The sequence below is a fragment of the Physella acuta genome, unplaced genomic scaffold, assembly GCF_028476545.2.
Source record: "Physella acuta isolate Inbredline_101_S28 unplaced genomic scaffold, ASM2847654v3 ptg000937l, whole genome shotgun sequence".
Taxonomy (NCBI): Eukaryota; Metazoa; Mollusca; class Gastropoda; family Physidae; genus Physella; species Physella acuta.
Window position 1 is genome coordinate 377,070 of NW_026732454.1, and position 27,892 is coordinate 404,961.

The 27,892-nt window shown below is 38.7% G+C and overlaps 1 protein-coding gene across 4 annotated transcripts; it reads right to left on the reverse strand.

Moving 5' to 3' along the window:
- Window positions 1-477: 477 nt before the first annotated feature.
- On the reverse strand, window positions 478-26,979 carry LOC131953661 (uncharacterized). Of its 4 annotated transcripts, none has more exons than XM_059316964.1 (4): window positions 26,885-26,979; window positions 24,389-24,813; window positions 5,033-5,176; window positions 478-3,271 (listed from the first exon to the last, which is right to left on the reverse strand). In XM_059316964.1, the coding sequence occupies exons 2-4, from the start codon at window positions 24,633-24,635 to the stop codon at window positions 3,066-3,068; spliced, it is 597 nt and encodes a 198-aa protein (XP_059172947.1). In that variant the 5' UTR covers window positions 24,636-24,813; window positions 26,885-26,979; the 3' UTR covers window positions 478-3,065. The 4 variants fall into 4 exon arrangements, with proteins under 4 accessions (XP_059172947.1, XP_059172946.1, XP_059172945.1 ...); XM_059316963.1 differs by having other exon boundaries at window positions 26,881-26,977; XM_059316962.1 differs by having other exon boundaries at window positions 24,389-24,817; window positions 26,767-26,971.
- Between the last annotated feature and the right edge of the window lie 913 nt (window positions 26,980-27,892).

Below are 27,892 nucleotides of genomic sequence, written 5' to 3' on the forward strand. Positions count from 1 at the left end.
TTCTCAATGGTTTTTTTTCCCCATACAATCTCACTCATACTTTAAAACAAGTTAATAAGTCTAGTGACAATTTAAGCGCAATTTCCTTAATTAATTTTTTGTGACCGAACGAAAGGATATTTTTGAAAACTTTCTTCAGCAATATTGTTCTAAATTATGGCAGGAATCGATTGGTAAATGTTTCAAGTCGCTAAGTGGTCTGGTTGCCGAGATATGGGCCAAAAACTGCATTTTTTTTTTAGGTTTTTTGGCTTTTCCGGGAAATCCAGGAAGGAATTCCGGGAATTTTTTTGGCCCACAATCATCCTCGGAACTTGCTTAACATATTTGCTTTTGGAACTAGTCCTCGATATTGCTTCGTTGAGGAGGAGATACGACTTAAAGCTGCGGAAACACATTGGACACACATCCATCCAGAACGAGTTAATAATCGCAATTGTCCGTATGGAAATTGCGCTAAAAAATGAAAACTCTGAATTGAGTGATTTTATTTATTTTTAAAAACAATGGACTGTTAAAAAAATATAGGTGACAAAATACATACAAAAATGTTAAAATATAAGTAGCTCCAAACCTGTTAATATCATAGAATGGAATGACGACACTTCCTTGCTAGTGTCACAAAAAATTGCTAGTCATAAGTACAAATAGTTTGCTGCATGATTTTTTTTTTCTAATCTATCACTTTTAAGGCATCTCAGCAGTTGGGTTTCAATGTTTGCAAACATCAAAAATATATAGATCTACTTCGAAATAATTCTAGCCCAGAGAGGTATTTTTATCAGCCATTTAAAATATTAACTTGCCTAAAATATTTTTTTATGTTGAGTTATCAAATTTAAACATATTAGTCCTACATAACTGCTGCGTAAAACATTTCATTCATAAATCTTTAAATATAAATATTTCAACATACAATACCCCATAACCATCATGTATTAATTAGAGAATATTTTGTATATGATTAGTAGCTTTATAATAAATATATATTTTATTTATTTACACATATTATTACTTCATTTCAACAAGAGTAAGAAAAATGTAGATTATTCTGCTGCAGATTTAGGAACATGTAACAAGAAAATTTAAAAATCAATACCGCAAACAAATCCATAAGTTTAAACTGTCTGGCCTCTCCTGTCAAGATGGAAGTAATTTCACTGTTTAGTCAACAAGACATTTTGTGTGCAAGAGTAGGTCAGATAAATTAAATTGGGTCAGCTACATACAAGTAGGTCAGTGTATAACAGCTGAGTACAAGAAAAGAAGTTCAGGTGAATTAATTAGGTCATCTGGGTACATGAAGGTCAGCTTTGTAAAAGAGAAGGTCAATATCTGATATGGTTTAGAAAGGGAGGATCAATTAAAAATATTTTATTTTATAAAACACTGTCTTGACAGCAAACATAGTGTGACTAGTAATCATGTGAAACAATCGTGATTTTTTTTTTATTATTATATAATTTTTTAAAAGTTAAGCACTAATTTATTTTGTTACACAATACATATAATACAGATAACTTTTAACATTATTCAAATAAAGTTAACACAAACAGTAAAACTCTGGTCACAAGAAAATTTGTTTTATATACAAGTGCCAACTGATTGAAAGAAAAAATTTTGTGAAGTGTTCTAATTGCTTTGAGTCTTTTGTTTAAAAAATCTTGTGTAAAAATCAACAAGCTAAGTATTTTATATACAATTTTTAAAATATTTTAAACTGCTCACTGAAAATGTATCAAGAGAAAATATTAAAATGTTTAGCTTCAGGTTTGCTTTTTAATTTCAACTCAATAAAAACCAATTGCTTCTCTTCAGTTAAAAATTTGTTTAAAAATCTACCTATTTGCAACACAATTTTAGAATAATGATTTTAAAACTGTACACTTTTAAAAAATATTTTCCACTAAATAATTCAGTGAATTGTTCATAAAAATGAAAGTATGGAAATAATAAATTAGGTAGCAACAGAGTATTAATTTTTAAAAATATTGTTGTAAATGATACACAGTTCTTTAAATTAGGAGATAAAAATTATATATTAATGAGCTGAAAATATTTAATTTAAAAAAATGTTTAATACTTTCTCAGGTTAAAAAATGTTTAACACATTTTCAGTTCAAGAAATATCTTTATTAGAATCTGACTAGATAAGTTCAGAAATAACTGATTGTTTTATAAGGGGAGTGAACTCTGGCTTATTACCAGGAAAAATGTACAGCAGGTGGCTATTATGTTCAATCATAAGGGGGAAAACTGACAAGAATTTTTGGTAATAAATAATTGATCAGTGCAAGACACCTGTTCACAGGTAAATACATGACTTGTCAGTACAACTGACATTTCTCTTACTTTAACCAACATGAAAAAACAATATTAGGCTTTACGTTGTTAGAAATAAGACCGTTACATCATTTTGAGGTATAGCCCTTTCTGATGCTTACATGCAGACATTTTAAAGAACATTATAAACGCGAGTCAACACATAACAACAAATCCATACATTCACTGAAAGGACCAGCCCCCAAAATTAAAAACCTTCTTTGTCAATATAAAAATTTTAATGGAAGAAAGGTATTGGTAATATTAGCTCTTTTTTTTTTTTAAATTGTAGAGCTGCCAATACATAAGACATTTTGGAAATAAAATTCTAAAATCAGAGTAGCAAAACCACTGACACCTTTTAAAAAAAGAATGATGAAGGTTGCTTAAAATTGTTTCAAAGTTGCCATGTTTTTTTAAACAATTCAGTTGGCTGAAAAATTTTATTACAGAGACTTTAGAGACAGAGCCCATGAGGCAAGAAACATTTTCAATTTATATATACATGTTATTACAGTAAATTTTAAGTATTGTTAAAAATATACCTCATTATTCAAAAACTAGCTACAGTAAACACTTCATTTATTTACACACAAAAATTCTTCTTAAAAGTATTTTATCTTCTCCAAAAAAGTGACAATTTTTTTTTACAATTATGACATGTGACATCATTATGATATAGTGATTATGTATGTAAGCAATAGAAAACCTTAAAAAAATGTATATACAAAACAGAATTATGGCTAATTTATATAGCCAATATCACTGCGGTCCACACAGAGGTAGAGGATGGATGAGATCAGGGACATGCCAGCGGCGCCTACAGCCACCCAAAAACTCCAGCCAAACATCTTCTGTTTGTCACTGCTGTCCTCTGCTACCACGGTGTAGCCGTAGTCCATGTAGCCTTTAGCTCCAAACACACAGACCGACGCAGTCACCAGCATGACTAGACAAGTAGAGATAAGTATGGTCTTAATCATTTTACCAGCAGAACTATAAAGTTGAGAAAAGTTTTAATTTAATAATTATACGAGTAAAATATTCAAAAGGGGAAAAGTATTATTTTAAAATGTATACCAGCATTAATAGACAATATATACTAACATATGCAGTTGGGGGGGGGGGGGGGAATCTTTTTTGTACCAGTTATAATTAACAAATGAGGAAAAATAACATGATCTTTATAGAGTCTCCAGCAAAACTTGGCATAAATAGAAAAATATTTTTATATAGTCCCCAGCATAACTTGGTAAGAAGAAAAATAATATGATCTTCATATAGTCAGTAACAAGGAAGGGGAGAGGGGGAATGTTCCTAAGAAAAGTAGGTCAAGTATCCTTTCAAGTAGTGTTGGTGCCAGGGAGGCTGCTGAAGCAGACGTGTATTGCTGACAGACCCTTACTGCTGATGTCAACTGGCATGTATAGATGCCAGTATTTACTTTTTTAACTTGTCGAACATTAGACAATAAGCAGGATAGATCCAGTGAGGCTAAGTCAGGTTTAAACCTACGTCTAACACTGTGCAGGGGATGGTGTGGCCTACAAGTAGAGCACTAGACTGCTAACCCGAAGGTATCATGTTTGAATCTGGGCGCAAGTCAGTAGACCGTCCTTGATTCAACCCAGTTGTGATGGGTACATAACTCATGTTAGGAAAAGTAAAGGTGGCTTGCATAGTGCTGACCACACTATCCTTTCATATGCGGAGGTCACACAACCACCTAACCACACCATCTTAAGAGTTCCCAAAAAATGCGAAAATGAAAAACTGAGCATACAGAAAAATGCGTTAATCTAAACCAATTATATTAATACATCTTAATTTTTGTCATATTTCGTTGAAAAATGTTTTATTATGCTACAATGTACATGTTGTCATTCTTTGACAGTGTCTATTAATGCTAGATTTAAGAAAACAAAAATGCCCTGGAGTTGAGTGGAATTTAAAAAAAGGGTTCACAGAAGTTGTATCTCAGCAAATATCACAGTAATTGTGCAAGTTTCCATTGAATGGTTTCATTTCTTTGATATTGTCTTACATGTACTTACATGTAAGGAAAACAAATGTAATGGCTGTCACATGTACTTACATGTAAGGAAAACAAATGTAATGGCTGTCACATGTACTTACATGTAAGGAAAACAAATGTAATGGCTGTCACGTGTACTTACATGTAAGGAAAACAAATGTAATGGCTGTCACATGTACTTACATGTAAGGAAAACAAATGTAATGGCTGTCACATGTACTTACATGTAAGGAAAACAAATGTAATGGCTGTCACATGTACTTACATGTAAGGAAAACAAATGTAATGGCTGTCACATGTACTTACATGTAAGGAAAACAAATGTAATTGTTGTCACATGTACTTACAAGTAAGGAAAACAAATGTGATGGCTGTCACATGTACTTACATGTAAGGAAAACAAATGTAATGGCTGTCACATGTACTTACATGTAAGGAAAACAAATGTAATGGCTGTCACATGTACTTACATGTAAGGAAAACAAATGTAATGGCTGTCACATGTACTTACATGTAAGGAAAACAAATGTAATGGCTGTCACATGTACTTACAAGTAAGGAAAACAAATGTAATGGCTGTCACATGTACTTACATGTAAGGAAAACAAATGTAATGGCTGTCACATGTACTTACATGTAAGGAAAACAAATGTAATGGCTGTCACATGTACTTACATGTAAGGAAAACAAATGTAATGGCTGCCTGGTGTGGGCTGCAGTGTTTACATGAGCAGCAAAGAGAGAAGAGACCAATGATCAAAGCTATCAGACTGGTGGCTATGGAGCAGGTCATCAGGCCTTGGACTGCTTTGAACCAGTCTGTAACAGTAAAAAAACATGGTTATTACTGTCTTATTCAAGTCTGTAACAGTAAAAAAACATGGCTAAATATGGCTGTCTTATTCCAGTTTGTAACAGTAAAAAAACATGGTTAAATATGGCTGTCTACACCAGTCTGTAACAGTAAAAAAACACGGCTAAATATGGTTGTCTTATTCCAGTCTGTAACAGTAAAAAAACATGGTTATTACTGTCTTATTCAAGTCAGTAACAGTAAAAAAAACATGGCTAAATATGGCTGTATACACCAGTCTGTAACAGTAAAAAAAACATGACTAAATATGGCTGTCTACACCAGTCTGTAACAGTAAAAAAAAGATGGCTAAATATGGCTGTCTACACCATTCTGTAACAGTAAAAAAACAAGTGTAAAACAATAACTGTTTTTAACCAGTACACCTGAGAAAAAGTACAAAAACAAGTCTTTATTTTAATGTATTAAACCAGTCTATGTAAGTAAAAAAACAACAGAACAATGTTAAATTTTAAAGAAACAGTTTTAAAAAACAAAAATAAATTAAGATGTATTACTGCCAATGTAAAAAAAAATATAATTCGAAAATAAAAAATGTCTTTAAATTACATTTTTAAGCAGCTTAAAATATATTAATTTGTAGTAGATATGGTTAAAATTTTATGCGATTTATGTAAAAATTGATTGAATAATCTCTATTGAGTGATTCTATTATAAGAATTTTCTAGTGGCTAAGTTGCTTAATACCACTTAGCACAAGAAACCAGCTGTACACATGTAGATCTAATATTAAAGATTAAGAACTCTAGCATGAAGTCTAAGATCAACCTTTGTAACAGTACAATTCTATTTTCAGCATAAACTTGTGTACAGTGTAACTCATGAAGAGATTAGGGGGAGGGGAGAAAACTCTCAGTGGTAAGTCAACACTGTGGATAGATTTGCTTGGTGCCAGGACCTTTGACCTTTCCTGGTGTAAGGACAGTTTGTTTTCTTAGTCAGGGCAGTGCTGTGTTGCAGTCATGTGAAACATGACATCAGTCATGTGGCATACTGCATCAGTCACGTGACATACAGCATCAGTCATGTCACATGGCATACAGCATCAGTCACATGGCATACAGCATCAGTCATGTGACATACAGCATCAGTCACGTGACATACAGCATCAGTCATGTCACATGGCATACAGCATCAGTCATATGGCAGACTACATCAGTCATGTGCCAAACAGCATCAGTCATATGGCAGACTACATCAGTCATGTGCCAAAGAGCATCAGTCATATGGCAGACTACATCAGTCATGTGCCAAACAGCATCAGTCACATGGCAGACTACATCAGTCATGTGCCAAACAGCATCAGTCATATGGCAGACTACATCAGTCATGTGCCAAACAGCATCAGTCACATTGCAGACTACATCAGTCATGTGCCAAACAGCATCAGTCACATGGCATACAGCATCAGTCAAGTGGTATACAACATCAGTCAAGTGGCAGACTGCATCAGTCATATGGTAAACAGCATCAAACAGTACCTACAACTACTTAAAGTACCATTCACTTTTCCACTTTAAAAATTATGACGGGGTGGGGGGGGGGGGGGGGGGAGGAGAGGTTAGTAGGATGGTAACCAGTGGTCTGATTAAAATAAAAGATAAACTTGTTTTTTTCACACCAGGACCTTGAAATGTATTTAGCCTTTAGTTCCGGTAGACCAAACAATAAACTTAATAAACAAACTTAACAATTAACATATAGATCTATATACACTCATACACACACAGATATAGCATCTTGGTAAAAAGTTAAACGTTTACGTGTAGCCAAGGACTGAACCTTTTTATTCCAGTTCTGTGTAGCGCGGCATTTAGCCTGCTCACAAATCAAGCCTTCCCCCCCCCCCCCCCCCCCCACCCCTAAGCACTGTTAAATTAACATCTTCAAAGGATTCAAACGTTCAGGCGAGAGTGGCTTGAGGTGGCGTGAAATGAAACAATAAATCTGGCAACCTCACGTCACGAATTTTACCTACGGTTTCATGCCTTTTTTACTTTCTCGTATATACGTAGTATAGAGAAAGTATTGTAATCGTGCAAAAAAAAATCGAGATTTTTACAAATCTCGACGTTTTACACCTCACTGATACGGAAAAACATACTTTTGCAATCTTGTCCGTATGTCTGTGTGTGTGTGTGTGTGTGTGTGTGTCTGTGTGTCCGTGTGTAAACACGATAACTTGAGTACCGTTACTGCTAGGTTGATGAAATTTCATATATAAGTATTTTATCAAAATCGTAGATCCGTATCAACTTTTGAGCGATTTCCGATAACCGGAAGTGGTACTTTTTCTACTTTGAATTTTTCAAAAGCCTATAACTTGAGTACTATTTCAGATAGATAAATGAAATTTCACATGTAAGTAAAAGATTTAATTCTCTACCTTCTGTTAAATTTTGAGTAATTTCCGTTGACCGGAAGTAGTAATTTACGCTACTTCCGATTTCTCAAAAAACTAATGTAAATTTTAAAAGTACTAATAATATTGCGCACTATTATGCGCTTTTTTATTTCGCGTTCACTTGGTGTGCAATTAATTTGTCTACGAGATTTTATTCTATTTTTAAAACTTTAAGTATTTAAAATGGATTAAAAATCATGTCTATAGCCCGAGTTCCCATCCCCTGTTATTTTATATTAAAATATTCGAGAAAGTTTAGGGGAGATCACTCCCGGTTTATTTTATTTTTAAATGCGGCGATTACTTTTTATGGAAAAAAAAATAATACATTTTAACCAGATTTCGTTATTTTTTTAAAAATAGATCTAGAGTTGAGGTAGAGAAGCAAGCTTTTTTTATTTCTTCTATGATAATTTAATAAAATATTTGGACAACTCTTAGATTCGAAATAATTTTAAAGAACTTCCTGTTTGTTCAAATTTACTGCGTGTTTCACGTCTGTTGGTTTGATTACACTGATAAGACTATCTACAACTATTCATAATTCAAATTCAGCCAAGAGATCTGTCTAGTATTGCCGAACTGTACTTTAGATGGGATACTTTTTTTATATACAAAAGGGGGTGGGTACAATATTAAAAAAAAAACGAACTGAACTAGTAACAGATATTTAAAGAAATGAAACTATGCTTTATAACTTTATATAAAAGGAATGTTTGTTTTTTCGCTGTATCATTAAAATCTGGTCCAAACGTAGCAACAACAACATCAAGGACGATGACGATGATTGATGATAATAATCACGTGGCCTAGATTTTAAAAAGGTCATCAATAATGAATGTAGAAATCAAAACATATACAGCAAACTATCTATGTCAAGTGGGACAAGTGTGGGGAGATCAGCTTTCATTTTCACTTCACCAAAGTTAATCCCAATGCAAAAAATGGGATAAAAATTTACGTTTGGTCGTGATTTGCGAGTACTGTAGAAGACCGATAGAAAAATAGTTTTAAATCTCCAGGCGCTTTATTGTGTGATATACACACAACAAAGAACAGTTCTATTTCCAAACTGGGAGACATGGACTAGTGCTAAGAGAGGTGTGGACTAGTGCTAGGGGAGGTGTGGACTAGTGCTAAGGGAGGTGTGGAGTAGTGCTAGGGGAGGTGTGGAGTAGTGCTTGGGGAGGTGTGGATTAGTGCTAGGGGAGGTGTGGACTAGTGTTAGGGGAGGTGTGGACTAGTGTTAGGGGAGGTGTGGACTAGTGCTAAGAGAGGTGTGGACTAGTGCTAGGGGAGGTGTGGACTAGTGCTAAGGGAGGTGTGGACTAGTGCTAGGGGAGGTGTGGACTAGTGCTAGGGGAGGTGTGGAGTAGTGCTTGGGGAGGTGTGGATTAGTGCTAGGGGAGGTGTGGACTAGTGTTAGGGGAGGTGTGGACTAGTGCTAGAGGAGGTGTGGACGTGCTAGGGGAGGTGTGGACTAGTGCTAGTGGAGGTGTGGACTACTGCTAGGGGAGGTGTGGATTAGTGCTAGGGGAGGTGTGGAGTAGTGTTAGGGGAGGTGTGGACTAGTACCTAGGTGTGGACTAGTGCTAGGGGAGGTGTGGACTAGTGCTAGAGGAGGTGTGGACGTGCTAGGGGAGGTGTGGACTAGTGCTAGTGGAGGTGTGGACTACTGCTAGGGGAGGTGTGGATTAGTGCTAGGGGAGGTGTGGAGTAGTGTTAGGGGAGGTGTGGACTAGTACCTAGGTGTGGACTAGTGCTAGGGGAGGTGTGGACTAGTGCTAGGGGAGGTGTGGACTAGTACTAAGGGAGGTGTGCATATGCTAGGAGAAACACGTGTTACATCTTAGTGTACATCTACTGTACATGTGCATGTGTACATCCACCGTGTTACAGCCATCACGTGTACACCCATGTGTACATACCCTGGTTCTGTGTACACAGTTGAGCACCTCTGGGAAGGCCAACTAAATGAGATGACACGTCCTTGACGAACGAGCTCAAACGGAAATGTGATGCATACATAATCTGGCAGGTAAAATACTACCTGGCACTATGCAACTTGACAGCTACGACATACCTTGCACGTCATTAAGGTGAAAACGTTATGTTGGACTTTCAGGGGCGTTACACTTATAGGGATATTGGACATCCAGGGGTGTTCAACTTTCAGCCAATATTAGACTTTTAGGGATATTGGACTTTCAGCAAATATTAGACTTTCGGGGATATTAAATTTTCAGGGCTATTGGTCTTTCAGGGATGTTAGATTTTCAGCAATGTCAGACTTGCAGTCATTTTTTTTAGTCATTCAGCGTAGTACTTCTAACACCTTACATGCCTTTGTTGAAATGTGGGAAAAAACCAAACCTACTAAAAAATAAATCAAAAAAGATTTAAAAGAAAAATCGTCGCACTACCTGGCAAACCAGTTTTTCTTTAACGGGCATTTTTTTAAAAACCTGGCTAACCAAGACATTGACACAAGACAACATAATTATTTTCTATCTGGACTGTTGCTATTGTTGGAGATCAGCCTCTGTCCTTGTTAATGCTAAGTAAACAACAGAGCAACGCCTCCCTCTAATCAGCTGATTTTCTATACCAAACATTTTGTTTTGGTGATTCCGTTCCAACTTTTTAACATATTTTTTTTCCCGTAAGCAGACGGGTGACGAGATATTTTAATCCTGGGACTAGATGCGTCACTCGGCCAGCCGACAAATGGGGCCGTTAATTTCATTTCGTTGGGGGAGAAGACGGCAGGAATGACGGGAACGGAGATTAAAATGGCGGCGGATCAGTCTTGCGATGACGTGAAAACAATGGATGAATCTCCTAATCTGTTGGTAGAAAATCTCAACCACTACTGATGGGATTCGTTTTCGAAATTTCAAAATCTCAGAAAAGTATGTACTATATACAAACATTTTTTTTCGAGATTTAGACCATTTTGTTCTAAATCCATACATCCCCCCCCCAACAATGCATTAGTTATACTAAAACAATTGGCGGCCATATCTCTTCTTGCCATTATTACACAACAATTCCACTACACTAAGTGATGAATATAAAAGCCTTAGAGCCTAAAAGCCCAAGTCCAAATTGTGACCATAACAAACATTAACATGTTAAGGTAATGTTTTGTCATCGATATGGGGGGGGGGGGGGGGGAATTGTCCAACTAAAGGTTTTGGGAGGGGCAATCGACTGGGGTATATTTCATCGGGGGCGGGGGGGGGTCGGGGTGGAATTGACGGGGAAAATGTCCTGCTCTCACATTAGTCGTAGAAAGGGTTGAGTCTACGTCTTTTAATATATTGAGTCTACGTATGTCAAAGTATTGAGTCTACGTATGTCAAAGTATTGAGTCTACGTATGTCAAAGTGTTGAGTCCACTCTAAGTTAGACCAAAAAAGAACAAAGACATACTTTACTTTGCTAAAGAGACGGGCGGGGGGAGACACGACACTCGGTAAATCTTAGCTTGTTTATTTTTCCTAGCCCGAGGCTTGCCGGAGGGCTGGTAAATAAATCATCATTTTATCTGACAAAAGACACGAGTCCGTGGCTTGTAAGACAGACACATGTGGGGGGGGGGGGGGGGGGGGGGGGTTGGAAAGTTGAAAGTTATGTGGCCGAGTAATAAGGAACTGTAACCTAATGAGTTACTTGTAATATAATCAACTCGGCGGATTGGTGGTGGATAACTGTCCGTTATAGCTGGGACCAGGGTTTCTTTCAGATATTTTGCACCGTTGTTGGTGGGGAGGGGGGCACTTGAAGCTTGAGGAGGAGAAGTGGTTACAGCACATATTTTTCTATTTTTTTTTTAAATTTCGTCCTTAGGAAGGGGGGGGGGGCTGTGCCCACCTCCCCCGAGAGATGCCTGAACGTCAGACTGGCTCAAATATTATTTTAGACTGACACCCTTTTGTCATGAGCAGATGACACGCCCTCCTATCCAATGGGTGTGACACCCCTCTATCCCAAGACTGACATTGACGCCCTTCTATCCCCTGGGACTGACGCCCCTCTATCCCCTGGGACTGACGCCCCTCTATCCCCTGGGACTGACGCCCTCTATCCTCTGGGAGTGACACCCCTCTATCCCCTGGGACTGACGCCCCTCTATCCCCTGGGAGTGACGCCCCTCTATTAACTGGAACTGACACCCCTCTATCTCAAGACTGACATTGAACCCCCTCTATCCCCTGGGACTAAAGTCCCTCTATCCCCTGGGAATGACACACCTCTATCATGGTGCTGCTTTACATTCACCAATGAAAACGTTCAAAAAATCCCCTGAACAAAAATAACACAAAAAAAGAAATGGAAGCTTAACAATCACGTGACCAATCCCTATTGACAGGTGAAATGAAAAGCAGACGTTAAGCAGATTTATTTTTTTACCAATTGCGTCACAAGAACGTCAGTGTCAATACTTGAACTTTTAGCAGGAGTGGTGGGTTGTGTGTCGTCTGTGGGGGTGTGGGGGTCTCGTATGTGGGGGTGTAGAGGTGTGGTGTGGGTGTGGGGTATACGAGCTGTATTTTATTTATAAAGAATTCGATTTCTCCTCCACCACCCCCTCTTCCCCTCACCCCGAAGCATTCAAATGTAAATGACACACTAGCTAAAAAGGGCAATAACTTTGAATACAAATCTACTCGGCAATATTACGACGTGGTACGGTGTGAAGTGTTCAGTAAACATCTATGATATGTTCAAATCGTTTTCTCATGAAGTAGTTTGTAAAAATTTCATAATTTATCGAGCACGAGCAAACAGCCTTCTAAATTTAAGTCATGAAGCTATTTTCTGACTTGAAGTAATGAAGGTATTTTCTGACTACTTGAAGTAATGAAGGTATTTTCTGACTACTTGAAGTAATGAAGGTATTTTCTGACTACTTGAAGTAATGAAGGTATTTTCTGACTACTTGAAGTAATGAAGGTATTTTCTGACTACTTGGAGTAATGAAGGTATTTTCTGACAAGGTAATTTGGTCGGTGGAGAACCTTATATGCTGATATTGTACTGGCAGCCAGCACACAGTAGATCTGCTGGTAGCCATTGATCTGCTATTGATCCCTCGACAGTCGTAGACACCGGTGTGTGTGCTAATGACAGGTGCATTCAGTGTGACGTCTCCCAATTGATATGTAAATACTGGGGGGGGGGGGGACGGAAGGGTTATTTGGCTACTTGACTGGCAAGGGTCATGCCGGAGGTTTATATAAGTGTTGAGAAATACCAACCCTAACCCTAAACCCCGAACTTAAACCCTGGAAAGGTTAACATGTGAGATATTGAAGCGATTGGCGACGATATCAGGCAATGGTCGATCTGTCGCACCATAACGGAACTGGGTTCTTATTTAATAAGTTAGCGTTTGTTGTTTGTTTTTGTGGCGTTTTTTGTGTTGTTCTTGTTGCTAATATAGCAATCTTAGAGCTAACAATACAACAACCAAAATCATAAACCTAACTACAACAATAATATCAATACACGAATTCACAACCGTATCGATACCAGAATTTTTTTAAGTCGTTTGTGCGTTTGTATAAATACCCGAAATAGTTGAAGTATATAGATTTTAACAGAACACACTTATGCCAATTTCTCTTACCACATCCCCTCAGCCACTCACAATCGCGACTGATATTCGATCCCCCCTTACACACACCCACATACACCCCCACACACACACACCCACCACTTCTCCCTGTTTAGCATTTGATAAAGTTGACCCCCTCCCTGTTTAACATTTAATAAAGTTGACCCCCCCCCCCCCTGCCTCCCCTCACCCCCGTCTTCTCCCTGTTTAACATTTGATAAAGTTGACAGCGCCGTGAGGGCGTGACAAACATTCCACGTGCAGGGCGCGGCGAGTTAAAAATAGCACGGTAACGAGAGACCGCATGAGGTTTTGAAGATGGGGGGAAAGAAAAAAGAAACGGAAAGATGCTTTGGCTAGGGTCCACCTAAACGTCGAGTCTTTGCGCGAATCTCCGTAACAAAGTGCGCCAGAGTTCATGCAAGTACCGAAAATGAAAGAGCAAAAAAAAAAATATTTAAAAAAAAAACCCTGCACAAACAGATTATGTTAATGTGTTTTAATAGAGCCAAGTTGTAGAAAAACTATCCCCATGGCACATTTTTTATACATTTTAAACAACAAAGAAATGATAGACTTGACATGACGTACTACCCCAGGGCTAAACACAAGCACATAAAAAAAATATCCTTTTATGTGTTAGCCTAAGTCTAGTATATCTCTTATTTTGCAAGTTACGTGTCTTTCCATTTAAAGCCAGCATTTTAAGTCTCAAGTCTCGAATGATAATTAATTGAAATAAAATCAATACCTAAACCTATTCACCTATTAGTTCGCCTTTAAATGTAGACTACGCCTTCTTAACAAAACTGACTCATCCCAGTCCCTCCCCCTTCTCCAAACAACATGTGTACTAGGATTCATTTTTTTTTCTACTCGACGTTAGATTAGTGTGGCAACAAGTCAAACCAGGATTTCTGGTTTGAAAACATTTTAACGAGTGAAAACATGTTCTAACAGTAAAGGCTCCCCAGTGGGTTTGTTAGGGAGAATTAATTTAAAGGTGAAGAAACGGCGCAGGTCGTGTGGTTTGGGGGGGGGGGGGGGGGTCACCGACAGGACTTGTTGGACCAAGATTAGACAATCTTAGAAAACTAGTGTGGTGGAGCCGGGCGTAATGGGAGCCGATTGTAAATAAACAAAACCACGTGGTATAGGGTGTTCATCACGTGGGCGTTAAAAATAACGCGCTCAGCTCATTTTTGTTCGACTAAAAATAAATGAATCTGGAAAGTTTGAAAGCAAATGTCTCAACACAAGTGGGTCAATACTGAGCAACAAAGATTTCACCAGTGTGAAAGCAGTGTTTCTTTCAGGCTACCTTCACATTGCCCCTCCTTCCCCCCCCCCCCCGACGAAATATGATAAGTTTTATTTATAGGCCTATACAAAATATTAAATTTAACCAGCGTCCGCCCTCCCCTCAACCCCGAAGTTTCGGTGCCCTGTTCCCCCCCCCCACTCACACACTGAAAGAAACCCTGGCCCAAACAAGAACTTTTATAAGGACCCTATCTACCGTCCCCTCCCCTCCCCCACCCCCACCCCCTCAATGGTGAAAAACACTGAACATCAAACAGCGACTAGACTCTGTTGACTGACCAAATTTCTTTTAGTCACTCAAAGAGTTGAATAAACAATGGAAAAATCCGGCTCGACAATACGACAAGAACAACAAGATTTATCCACACCCACGCGACAATCTCCCCCCCCCCCCCCCCCCCACCACCACCAACTATGCCGCTATCAACAGGTACAAGCAATCCAATCCGTGTTTGCCTAATGACTTCTCGACCCGACTCGCCACGCCAATTAAGATTACAAAAACTCGTTAGCGATGACCGCTCAAGAACGCGAGATGTTGAACTAGCAGTTCGCGCTGTCGGCTAGGTGTGGTCAGTACAAGGTTTGCGTCAGACAAGGGCGGCGACTCTTAGTTCACGCTTTGATACAGATAGCTCTTCAGGCGGGTGAGGATAGAAATCTCAGTTAACACGGCGTCTTATGGGTTCGCCTAAACAACACTCATAGTGAACAGAAACTAGAAAACCCTGTTTTTAATAATTTTAAAATGCATCCCAAAAACTTTCAGAAAAGGAGTAAAAAAAAAAAAGTTGAAGCCATTTGTGTGCACTATCTAGTCTTAAGTATATTCCTCGCTCTTATAAAATGCCTTTGGGCAATACATCATCGTCTTAAGATGTTCCCAAATTGGTATCGCTATAATAGTTTGGATTAAGGTAAAACATAACGATCGTGTGATAGGGTGCATCAGCGGCACTTGCAAAAAAAAATGTAGCACGCGATGTACAGGGAAAAAGAAAATAAGGTAGAGATAGGAAAAAGGACGAGTTAATTGTGCCGCTCTTTTTTTTTTCTTTAACATTAGGGTTAGGACAGTGGCGTCACTAGGTGGGGTGTCCCCAGGTGCGGTAACACAGGGTGTCACCGCCACCCCCTACTCCACCTACCGTCCAACAATTGTGTATTTTGGCCTAGGTGTTACTCCTCTCCATTCCCTATCTCACTATTTTAAATAGACCAAACATTTTTGTGTGTGTAAATTTCGCGTTTTTTTTAATTCGTTGGCATCCCTAAATCGTGTCACCAGGCGCGGACCGCACCCCCCCCCCCCCACACCCCCACCTCGTGACACTATTGGGTAAGAGTCAAGATTAGGGCAGGGATATTGGACAAAAACAACAGCCCCGAATACGTCCAGTCGACGTTCAAATGAGTGACAATTTGTGAACACGTAGAAGATGAATTCATTAAGGTTTACTCTGTTTCAAACATGTTTTATCCAACACGTTTAAAAAGACAGGCCCACATTCCTGGGAATCTGACCTCACCCACCCCCACCCCCCGGGTTACCATATAAAGAGCTTATGAGCATGTCACGAGAGATTACTCACCCTCCTCCGTCTAATCGGGATTAGATCTCACGACCACCAGCTGCTAAGCCGGCGTCCTCCCGCCACCACAACCTCGGTGTTTTACAGATCGCTCTGTACATCGCATTCATAAACAGTGGGTCACGTGGTGTCTACGGTCACGTGGGATGATCTAGTGATAGCGTGGTTTGTGTGGGGAGACTCAACAATAACTTTTATCACATATTTTTATTTTTAATTCACCAATTTCTGCGTGCCATCCTCCCCCCTCTTAAATAAACACCAAAGCGCCATTAAAACAAAATCAATCATACACAATTATTTTATCGTCGAATGAAGATAAATGCAAGTTTGTTTCTCTGTACTACATTAAAACGTTTAGATCCCTGCATTTCTAAAAAAAAAATGTTCACTTAACAAACCAAAACTGATCTAATTTTAATGTTATTTTAACCCACCAGGAATATGCTCAAACGTTTCTGTATAGGTGTTTAAATGAACCATGTGGTTCATTATGCAAGAGCAGTAAATTCGCGACAAGATCAAATGCATCCGATGTGTAAATTAGACGCAACATTTCAATGCAGCTCTCGATCGCAGTCTCGATTAGAGACGGCGACAGCATACAGAAACAGGTAGATCAATGGAAATCGTTTGTTATATCAATCTCAGAATAATTTACTATGTCAACCTTATAGCCATTATGGGATGGTGGAGAAACCGTAGGTGATATAAAATTATGGGAAACATAATGAGATAGAAAATCCTTAAGGAAAAACACGGAACAATTCAGAAATCTTATGAGGAAAAAAATTGGTCAATTGTGAAAGCTTATAGGAAAACACGGGACAACTATGAAAGCTTGTGTGAAAACATGGGACAAGAAGGAAAACCTTAAGCCTTAAGGGAAAGCAAGGGACTATTCAGAAACCTTGTGGGGGGAAAAATTGGACAATTACGAAAGCTTATCGGAAAACATGGAACAACTAAGAAAACGTATGGGAAAATACGGAACAATTAATAAATCTTATGGGAAAACAAGGGCCTGTTAAGAAACCTGATGGGAAAACACTGGAGACTAGGGGCATCATGGGGCACGTTCAGTTTGTCCGATCAAACGAGAAGCCCCCAACAAACCACGTGACTTTTATCTGAAAGGTCCAGGTCCCCACAGGTGAGTGTTGACACAGCCAGCAGCTCGTGTGTTCTCCTCGGCAGGGCTAAACTTCGAGCCGTGTTGACACAACGTGACCAAAACATGCCAGGTTTTTTTGGTAGCGAGACCAAATATGTCAGATTGTTTTAGCGAGACCAAAACATGCCAGGTTTTTTTGGTAGCGAGACCAAATATGTCAGATTGTTTTAGCGAGACCAAAACATGCCAGGTTTGTTTTTTTTTGGTAGCGAGACCAAATATGTCAGATTGTTTTAGCGAGACTAAAGCATGCCAGATTGTTTTAGCGAGACCAAAACATGCCAGGTTTTTTTGGTAGCGAGACCAAATATGTCAGATTGTTTTAGCGAGACCAAAACATGCCAGGTTTTTTTGGTAGCGAGACCAAATATGCCAGATTGTTTTAGCGAGACCAAAACATGAAAGGTTTTTTTGGTAGCGAGACCAAATATGTCAGATTGTTTTAGCGAGACCAAAACATGCCAGGTTTTTTTGGTAGCGAGACCAAATATGTCAGATTGTTTTAGCGAGACCAAAACATGCCAGGTTTTTTGGTAGCGAGACTAAATATGTCAGATTGTTTTAGCGAGACCAAATATGTCAGATTGTTTTAGCGAGACTAAAGCATGCCAGATTGTTTTAGCGAGACCAAATATGTCAGATTGTTTTAGCAAGACTAAAGCATGCCAGATTGTTTTAGCGAGACCAAAACATGACAGGTTTTTTTGGTAGCGAGACCAAATATGTCAGATTGTTTTAGCGAGACCAAAACATGCCAGGTTTTTTTGGTAGCGAGACCAAATATGTCAGATTGTTTTAGCGAGACCAAATATGTGTTTGGGACTCTGGAAATTCAACTTTTGGAATAAAAATCCGGGTCTTCGGCGCACTAGTAAAGCATGTTTTACTCTATGGAGCTGAGACGTGGAGAATAACTGCCACAAATAAGAAGAAAATATAATCATTTATAAACGCATGCATAAGATAGATCATTCAAATGCGCAGACATAACACCATCAGAAATAAGGTACTATGGAAACGGACAAGTCAACTGTCAGCCGAAGAAAATGGATTGGCCACACACATAGGAAGCCTGTATCCAGCACAACAAGACACGCCAACACCTAAAATCCACAAGACAAAAAGAATAGAGGCAGACCAAGAAAGACCTGGAGACGTAACCTGGAAGAAGACACCAAGAAGATTGGATACACCTGAGGACAGTTAGAGAGACTAGCCCAGGAAAGCTCTTGTAAGCGCCCTGTGTCCCAGGACAGCGACAGGCTAACCTAACCTAACTCATACACATATATACTTTTTCAATCATAACATCTTTATTGTAACGTTAACACAAACAGTACCTCAACCTTCTATTTAGCTTACAAGGGATATTTCCTACTTATATAAAGCTTTAAAACTGCATGCGATCATAATCATCAACACGCACAATTTAAATGCCAGATAGACAGATCTACTTCAGCATGAATAAACGCTTAGAGGTTATCCACCAACCACTTTATTAATTATAGGCTAACAATGTGTTTTGTAATTACTTTCCCAGTGTGTGGCTAGTGGACACTTAATTACTCTAAAAATTCCAGTAAAATATAACAGCTGTTCTTAAAACTAAAAATTTCCAGCAAAAGCAAATAGCAGACCTTCAAAACAAAATGTATACGTTGTCTAACAACAGTCCATCAACCTTTTTTTCTTCTTCTTAATTGTTATCTTTTTAGTTCCTATCTGTAATCTTCTTAGTTCTTAATTGTAAAGTTGGACGAGATTCCTACAAACAAAAGTAGGACTTGTCACCCAAGAACAAACTGCAAGGCAGCAGTTGTTTGATTTTGTTGTTTTCACTCCCAGATTGTTGCGTTCCGACGCTATCGAGCCTAATCTGCCAGAGGGTTCGAACTCAGGGCTTTTCGGTCTGGCAACGATGAGCTTTACCGGCCAGACCACGCCGACCCTCTGTCCATCTAGCACTTACATGTACAAATCTGTCAGACGCACACTGTTGGTTAACATTTACAGCTATTATATGTAAGCAGACCTTTGCACCCCTTACATCTAAGCAGACCTTTGCACCTATTACATCTAAGTAGACCTTTGCACCCATTACATCTAAGCAGACCTTTGCACCTATTACATCTAAGTAGACCTTTGCACCTATTACATCTAAGTAGACCTTTGCACCCCTTACATCTAAGCAGACCTTTGCACCTATTACATCTAAGTAGACCTTTGCACCCATTACATCTAAGCAGACCTTTGCACCTATTACATCTAAGCAGACCTTTGCACCCATTACATCTAAGCAGACCTTTGCACCCATTACATCTAAGCAGACCTTTGCACCTATTACATCTAAGTAGACCTTTGCACCCATTACATCTAAGCAGACCTTTGCATCCATTACATCTAAGCAGACCTTTGCACCCCTTACATCAAAGCAGACCTTTGCACGAATTACATCTAAGCAGACCTTCGCCGAGTGCTCACCACCTATTGTCGCGTGGCTCACTTCCGGTGATCTAAATATAGACTTGTTAATTACACAGAGACTAATTAACCTTTCACTGCTGAAAAGGAAATAAGACTTAATTCTTACAATGACTCGAGCATTTGTGGTTTTCTTTGTTTGTTTCTTTGGTTTTATTTTTTTATTTTTTTTTGAGGGGGAATTTAGACATGCGAGTTATGTTCGGAGATTATGTAATAACAAGCTTAATTAAAGTGACCCAGATTTTGACGCGAGTCAAAACCTGGCAGTTAGCCACCAAGTGACCTACAACATTCTCTCAAGTGGACCATGTCATTCAACTTTGACCCGACGGGTTAAAGGTCGCTGCTACTCGTTAAGTGCCAAAATGTCCGTGTGAGAAAGGACAGGAAGTATAAAAACAAAAACGGACAAAGTTTATTCCAAATCAATATTCGAAATAAATACTTTGTGCAATGTGTGCAGCCATGTTGTGCAGCGTGAAGACGAAGGTGGCGTAAACCGCAGTGTGGTCACGCACACGCGAGAGTTGTGCAGCGATTGTGCAGATGTGTGATCGATCCCTGAACACGTTGGCCTTCGATCTCCAACCACGATGGACGCAGCCATCAGGAGAAGTTGCGGCTATTATTGAGCCCGTCTGAACGTAGCACATGCAGCCTGATGTCCACCTAGCATCAAACGGGCATAGGTCCGCCTAAATCACGCTAAATATTTATCTGGCTAATGTTTATTTCTGACGCTTGGGGGAGGGGAGGATTTGAAACTTCCGACATTGGTTGGGGGGGGGGGGGGGGGGGGTTAATATTTCCGAAGAGGGGAAAATGGTTAAAGTATAGGCCTATATAAAAACAATTCTATTTAATCCGGGGGGCGGGGTGGTGGGCGTGGTCGGTGCAATGCTCCCCCAGAAATGCCTAAAAAATACTCTGTACAGTACATGGCCCTTGTGTCTGCTAGCAATGTAAGTTGGTGCTAACCACTTGACCAGTCTCGACGAAAACACATTGAACCGTAATACTGCATGTACCCTTTCATTGATTAGTACAAATGGCTTATCAAACATACCGATAAACCAAACCCAACCAGGACCCATAAGGTGGTATATGTTTCACAACCCGCGAAGGATGCCTAACAATCCCTCCTGCTATCCGCTAACAGTAGAACCAACATCGTATAAACTAGATGCTTTCTAGTATAGAATACAATAATTTGATGAATTAATTAAACAAAAAAAATGGACAGAGCACTTAAATGCTTTCTTGGATTGCCTGCAAATTTTGGTGAGAAAAATGGCAGAGTTGTGGTTTTTTGAGTGACCTACTTTTAGAAGTTGTGGTTTTTTGCGTGACCTAATTAAGTCTAAACGACAAATTACTTCAACCTATTTGAAGCTTTGCTCGCCATACAGTCACTTGTACACGCACACGTCCACACACGGTGAGTGCCGAGTTACATAACTCGTACATCTCTAACGGTTATGGTGCTTCAGACATTAAAAACAAAGTGCTTTTTAATAATCTGAAGTGGCATTTGGAGCCACGTCCCGGAAGTAATCAAAAGTGTAACACTTCACCAAATAAATGTTAGGCTCTTTGGGATTTTTTTTTGAAAATGCCGTGATACTAGTGTTTTCTAAAAAAAAATTAATTGTCAAAAGAACTGCGCATTTAAATATGATACGAAACAATTACATTGCATGGTGTATGCAACCCAGAAAAATGGACATCTTGAAGTTGTGTGAATACTAATACCGATAAGGGATCGTACAAAGATATATTTCACGAAACAGAAGAGAGAAACTCCACATAAAACATTAAACAACCATATAATGACAAGACCTCTTCTTAAGTATGAATTGTATTTTCTTAGTTATATAAGAAAAAATAGGTCTAAAATGTTTACCGGCAAGGCAAAGCAGAACAGGCTTTATTACTATTACGTGTCATCATGTTGTTGCCCACATCAAACGAGACGCATTTATCCAAGGGTCCGAACTCGGGACTATAGAAGTTGACAATCATTCGCTCTCCCAACTGAACACGTCATCCCTCGGGCTTAATTTATTAATATTGAGGGTTTTTTTTTCTCTGCTTCTGCAGTGAGAGTTAAGATTGGGGCATGGGTTAGAAGAAAAAAAAAGGACACGCTATGTCGGGAAAGATAGAAGACGTAATGAAAGAAGTGTCTTCTGTTGCAGAGCGCCCATTCAGTCCCCCGCCTGTAATCAATATCGGTGAGATTAGTTAACTAATCACCAAATCACCCACAAGTACTAGCGATTAGTTAATGTATTGATTACCAGCGCATTCGGCTTAAACAATCCAGAAATTTTTTATATTAATTTTGTAAAAATTAAAAAAAAAACTATCAAAGAGCGAATACAACCAATCAACAAGTAGGGAGGGCCATGCCGGATAATACAGAGGTTTTTTAAAAACATGCACCGATTTTATATACAAATCAAATAAATACGAGTAACAGCAGGAGTGAAGGGAAACTAAAGAACACAGACTATTGTTTCAAATCAAAAGCCAACACGGCAAATGACTAACACGGCCAAAAATCAGGCCACATGAGACGAACGCTTGTCCTTACAATGGGGCGACACTGGGATGATTGTAGTCGTTGAACAGCTAGTGTGAAATGAAGACAATATTTCAAAGAAAAGCGTAACATTCCCCGCCTTTCACTGTCATAGAAGAAAATAGCTGTACAATGGTTTGTGTGGACCATAATATGTTGGCTTAATGGTAGAATGTAGGACATGTGCCTTCTATTGAACTATGTTAACTATGTATTTGGTAGAATGTAGGCCCAATGTGCACCTATTGAACTATGTATATGGTAGAATGTAGGCCCAATGTGCACCTATTGAACTATGTATATGGTAGAATGTAGGCCCAATATTTTAAGAGGCAAGCTGAATACCCAGAATGGTTTCGTATCTAGTTTTAGACTAGTCTAGACTAGTATACACCTCCAGAAAAAATGTCCCAATAAAAGACACCCCCCCCCCCAACTTTTTCATCAAATTTAAAAGCACTAGACATTTTACACAGAATCATAAAACACAGTGGGATGGCATGGCCTAGAGATAGAGCACTAGACTGCTAACCTAAAAGTCTCTAGTTGGAATCTGGTTTCAAGTCAGCAGAATATCACTGAGTCCGTCCAGCTCTGATGGGTACCTAAATCATGTTAGGCAAGGAAAGGCTGGTGGGCACAGTACTGACCACACTATCCCTGAGGTCACAGAAACAGGGGAACTCTTATTCACTAGCCCCATGGACCGTCAAGTTCAAAAAGGGAACTTAACATTAAAACACAGCTATCTATATTTTAACCAACAGAGATACCCTTAAAATTCAGACACAGAAAATTAAGCTCCTGAAACTAACATTTAACACATTTACTAAGCTGGTATAAATAAAACATAAATCAACAAAAAAATCTAAGAACCACAGTTTTAGAAACTTATCTCCCTTTACATCAGTGAGTTACTTCCCCTAACTGTAAATTATGCATCAACATAATGAGACAGGTGCTTTCCCTTCTTCAGTGGAATGACAGAAAAAAAGTTTCCACCAACTCTATGAGTGATCACCTGTGGCACCGTCAAACTAATTAACCAGCTCCGCACCGTCAAACTAATTAACCAGCTCTGGTGGATCATTCCTTGAGTGCAGCCCTAAAGCAGCCTCAAGTACACAGCACTAAGTGGAACTTCCAACTGACACTTCTCTAACCATTAAACTTCATGCCCTTCAGGTAATCTTAAAATAATGAACACAAATCCATAAACATGCGTTCTCTTTTCAGTTAGCCAGGCTCACATAAAAGTGGGGCTGGTGTCTATAGCAACACTTTCACCATAGGGTTTAGATTGTGGTAGTTCAACACAAAAAAAACAACAAATAGGAGTTGTACAAATAAGTAAACAAAACCGGTTGAATAATCATAGGATTTGGTCTAGAGTTCAGATTGTGAGTGAAGATCTTTACATGTATTACAAATACACAAATACGAGCAATATAAAGCAAACAACAAACCGAATCTAACCTTATGTTTGCAATGATATTTATATAATTTAAACAAGGGGTCATCCATTTATGACGTCCACACATTATTTGGATTTTGGACCCCCCCCCCCCCCGTCCACAAAAATGTACTTAATTCCCCTTTAAAAGTACACAAATGGATGACCCCCAAGTAGTGTATACGATAATAATGTATATTAATCAACTATAAACAGAATTGAATAAGAAGTAATAATGTATAAATAGATGGTGTAAAATTCGTCATCTTTTCCAATTCATGCTTTAAGACACAATGAGGCATATGAAGTAGAGTTCATCTGTTTCAATGATTTCTACAAACAACACTATAAAAAGTATGCCCAGTTGCCTTTCTTACTTTCCCTAACACCCGTTATTAAATTGTAAAAAAAAAAAACTTGATGAAAAAGTAAAGACAGTGTCATAGTATAGTTAAAAATGGGGCTGAATTGAAAAAGATGTGATGTTTTATAAATGATAATGATTAGACTGAGAACCTACCGGGTAAGTCCCTCTCAATCCTGTACTCATCAGCAAAATACCACTTGCAGTTGTCAATGGACCCGTCCTGAACTCCACCTTCACACTGAAGCCACATGCCACAGTCACAGTCGCCACACTTGCACACACCAGAGCCAGGGACCTGATTATGATACTTCACCCAGTTGGGTGTAGCGAACGCAACAATGATGGCCACGGTGGTGATTAGAACACATATGATGGCCGTGATGAGAACACAGGAGGCCATACTTGCAAACACACTTGCTTCAGTAAATATCCAACAAGAATCTAACACACTGCCAGTTAACTAAAAAATGGGGAGTTCCCAGCTATCACAAGCTTGGTATTACTTGCAATTTGCACCAAATTTAATTAAGCTCAGCTTATTCCCACTTTTAGGTAATCCAAGGAGTTACCGGAACAAACTACCTAGAAATAGAAAGAATAGAACAAGGTACAATAATAGTTAACCTTATAATATTCATATTAAATCCAAATTTTGAATACAGCCATATTCATCAGAGGTACAGCCAGTGGGGAGTAAGAGTAGCTGTCCCTTAAAAAAACTGATTAAAATTTAAAATGATTTTCAATTTTTCAAAACAATTATTACTTTAAATTAAATGGGAGACCAGTTGAATCTGTGAGCAACATTGCAGTGAAATGCTAGTGCCTTTGTATGCAGTCTACACACAACCTACAAACCTGGCTATGCCCCTGAAGCAAATTTTTTTTTTTATTTGTTAGGGTTATCTCTAAATAATGACATGATTTTTAAAGATTATTTTTACCCTTCCTCCTCTCTCCATATCACAAAATGTCAGACATCTTTCTAAAATAACATCTCACTCTCCCAACACCCCCACCCCATCCTCAAAAATTATACGATCACAATATCTTTACAAAAATTTTCACAGACCTCAGTCAACAAGTATATTATGGATCAAAGATTTTTTTTTAAATTGTTATTTATTAAAAACTGTTAACTTACTGCTAAAGCTTAGTTTTAAACACTAGCCTACTTTTAACAAATTCATAAGTGTATTTTCACACTTTCTAATCACCCCCACCCCCTCCGGGCATATTGTGCTTCAGACATTTATCATTTATGGGTTAGCCTACCCCTTAGTTTTATAAAATGCAAACATTTTCTGAATCCCCTTGTTGTACAAGGTCAGCATCCTTCAATTTCCACAAAGACAAAAATTTTTTAGTTAGTTTTAGGTGGGTTTTTTTTTTTAAACTGAATTACTGGTGATTTAAATAATATTTTTAACAACTTATGACAATTTATTTAGTAAAGTCAACTAATAGTTAATACTAGATCTATAATTCTATAATCTATATATATAGGCCCTAATTCTCTTCTTGGAGAAGCTAGAAAACACAGAGCTGTAAGAGCGCTCCCTACCACCCCACCCCTACATGGTCTGGTGAGCTTTGGTTCACGCTAAATGTTTACAATCATAGAGCCGGGTTTAGTGACGGCTATTAGGGGCAGATAATTTAGTTTGAAACAATTTTAAACTTAGGGGAGGTAACTAAGAGGAGGCTGCTTTCACAGGGGGGTGTAGGGTAGGGGGAAAGGAGGGTGGGGTAGTATTGTCCTTAACAACCTACTGATAGTGTTTTAAAGCAAATATTTTCAGTTGCAGTATTGGTACAGTCGAATTCACAAATTATGAATTACTGAAAAGTAGAAAATAAAACAACTAAAATAGCGGCATATGATACGCCGCAGGTTGGCTCGTATACTAAAATTCTATAACTAACTTTTTACTTTAGACCAGGGGTCTCCAAACTACGGCCCGCGGGCCGGATGCGGCCCGCTAGGTCCTCTCATCCGGCCCGCGGAGATCTTTTTGTCCACGGAAAAAACTTTGTTGGAGGTGGCTGAGGAACTTTGCTCAGAAAAATGAAAGACATGCTTGGAACTAACTGGCCCCCGAACTGAAATTTGATAGTTAATGCGGCCCTCGGACTGAAAAAATTGGAGACCCCTGCTTTAGACCACTGGCTAGACTTACTTATTAACTTAATCTTATTAAATTCTTAAGACTAGATTGAGATAGAATCTAGACTAGAACTACAACCAGATATTCTCATAGGCCTCAGGCAATTATTCTTCTTTGATTAAATTAAAATAGATATTTCTCTAGATCTAGGCCTATTTATTATAATTTAATTTAATTTAAATGAATTAGGCATAACATAAGAAAAATAACAGTTTTTAGTTTTTATAAGTGTCCACAGTCGTCCCCCCCCCCCCCAGTTGACTTGAATCCTAGTTTGAGTTTTTTGTTGTTGTTTTTTTTTAAATCAAGCCCACCCAAGCCGGTAGAATATTAAAATATAACTTACTTAAAGGTTCAACGTACAGAGACATACAATGTTTAACAATAATAAAACAAAACAGAATAGATCCAGCTATCACTATCCACAACTTCCTGCATCTAGATCTACGAGCAACACAACATTTCGTTTAAATCAACCTACATCCACTTCCTGTTTCATAAACTCGGACACCACCTACTAAAAATGTTTCCCCGCATAAGCCTCGTTTCGGAAGTCGTCAGTCCGCGGCGCGAGTGAGACGAAAGTGAAAATGTGTCTTGCCTTGCCTAACTAAAATGGTTATCTTTTTAAAAATAAGCATTTCTCAGCGGCGTAACCGAATAGTTTGGCGCTACTTTACTACTTAGTAGGAGTTGGGTTTGAGAGGGAAATAGTCATATTGTCTTTTTTCCCCAATTCCCATGAATAAAAAGGGGACCTGGACTCACTGTTGCCGTTATAAATATGATTTATTTTTTTCTTAGGTCTACGTTTATTTTATGGCGTTAAGCATATTGCCTCCATTTTTACCTTGTTTCAACAATATATTTAGCATGCTGTTTCACTTTCTTGCGCCCATTCAATTATCATTGCACATAGTCACAAAAGTGTGACTCCCTCTCCCTCCTTTAGGTCAGTGACTTTAAGGACGACCCATGTAAAAATGTTGATTTTCATTAATGCTATATGGGGCAGCGGTCGATTGAAAATGTCACATTTTTTTAGACTATGGCCTACGACTTTTGTCTCGAATAGCCCTACATTTGACACCATTAGAATTTTACGCTTTATTTGATTTGTCACGCTTCTATGCAGTCTATTAACCTTTACCCTCGATCGTCATATGTGGACACATAAAACCAGATGCTAAAATTTCCGGGGGTCGGACTTTGGTAAAAGTATATATTTTCTATATAAATTCTATTTCGTTGGGGTGGGGGGGGGTGGACATTTTTTTGGGGATGCCTGGAAGAAACTCTGCCCCTGATATGACATCACCAAATTTATAACGAAAATAAGATACAAAACATGAACTACACTTCAACTCCCCCCCCCCCCCCCCCGCGTCATAAAAGTCAAAAGTCTCCACCCCCCTTAGGTTTATGACATCATTTACGCCTGTAGACCACCATTTGTTCTTGATTCGATTTTCTTTTGAATGAAAGAAGT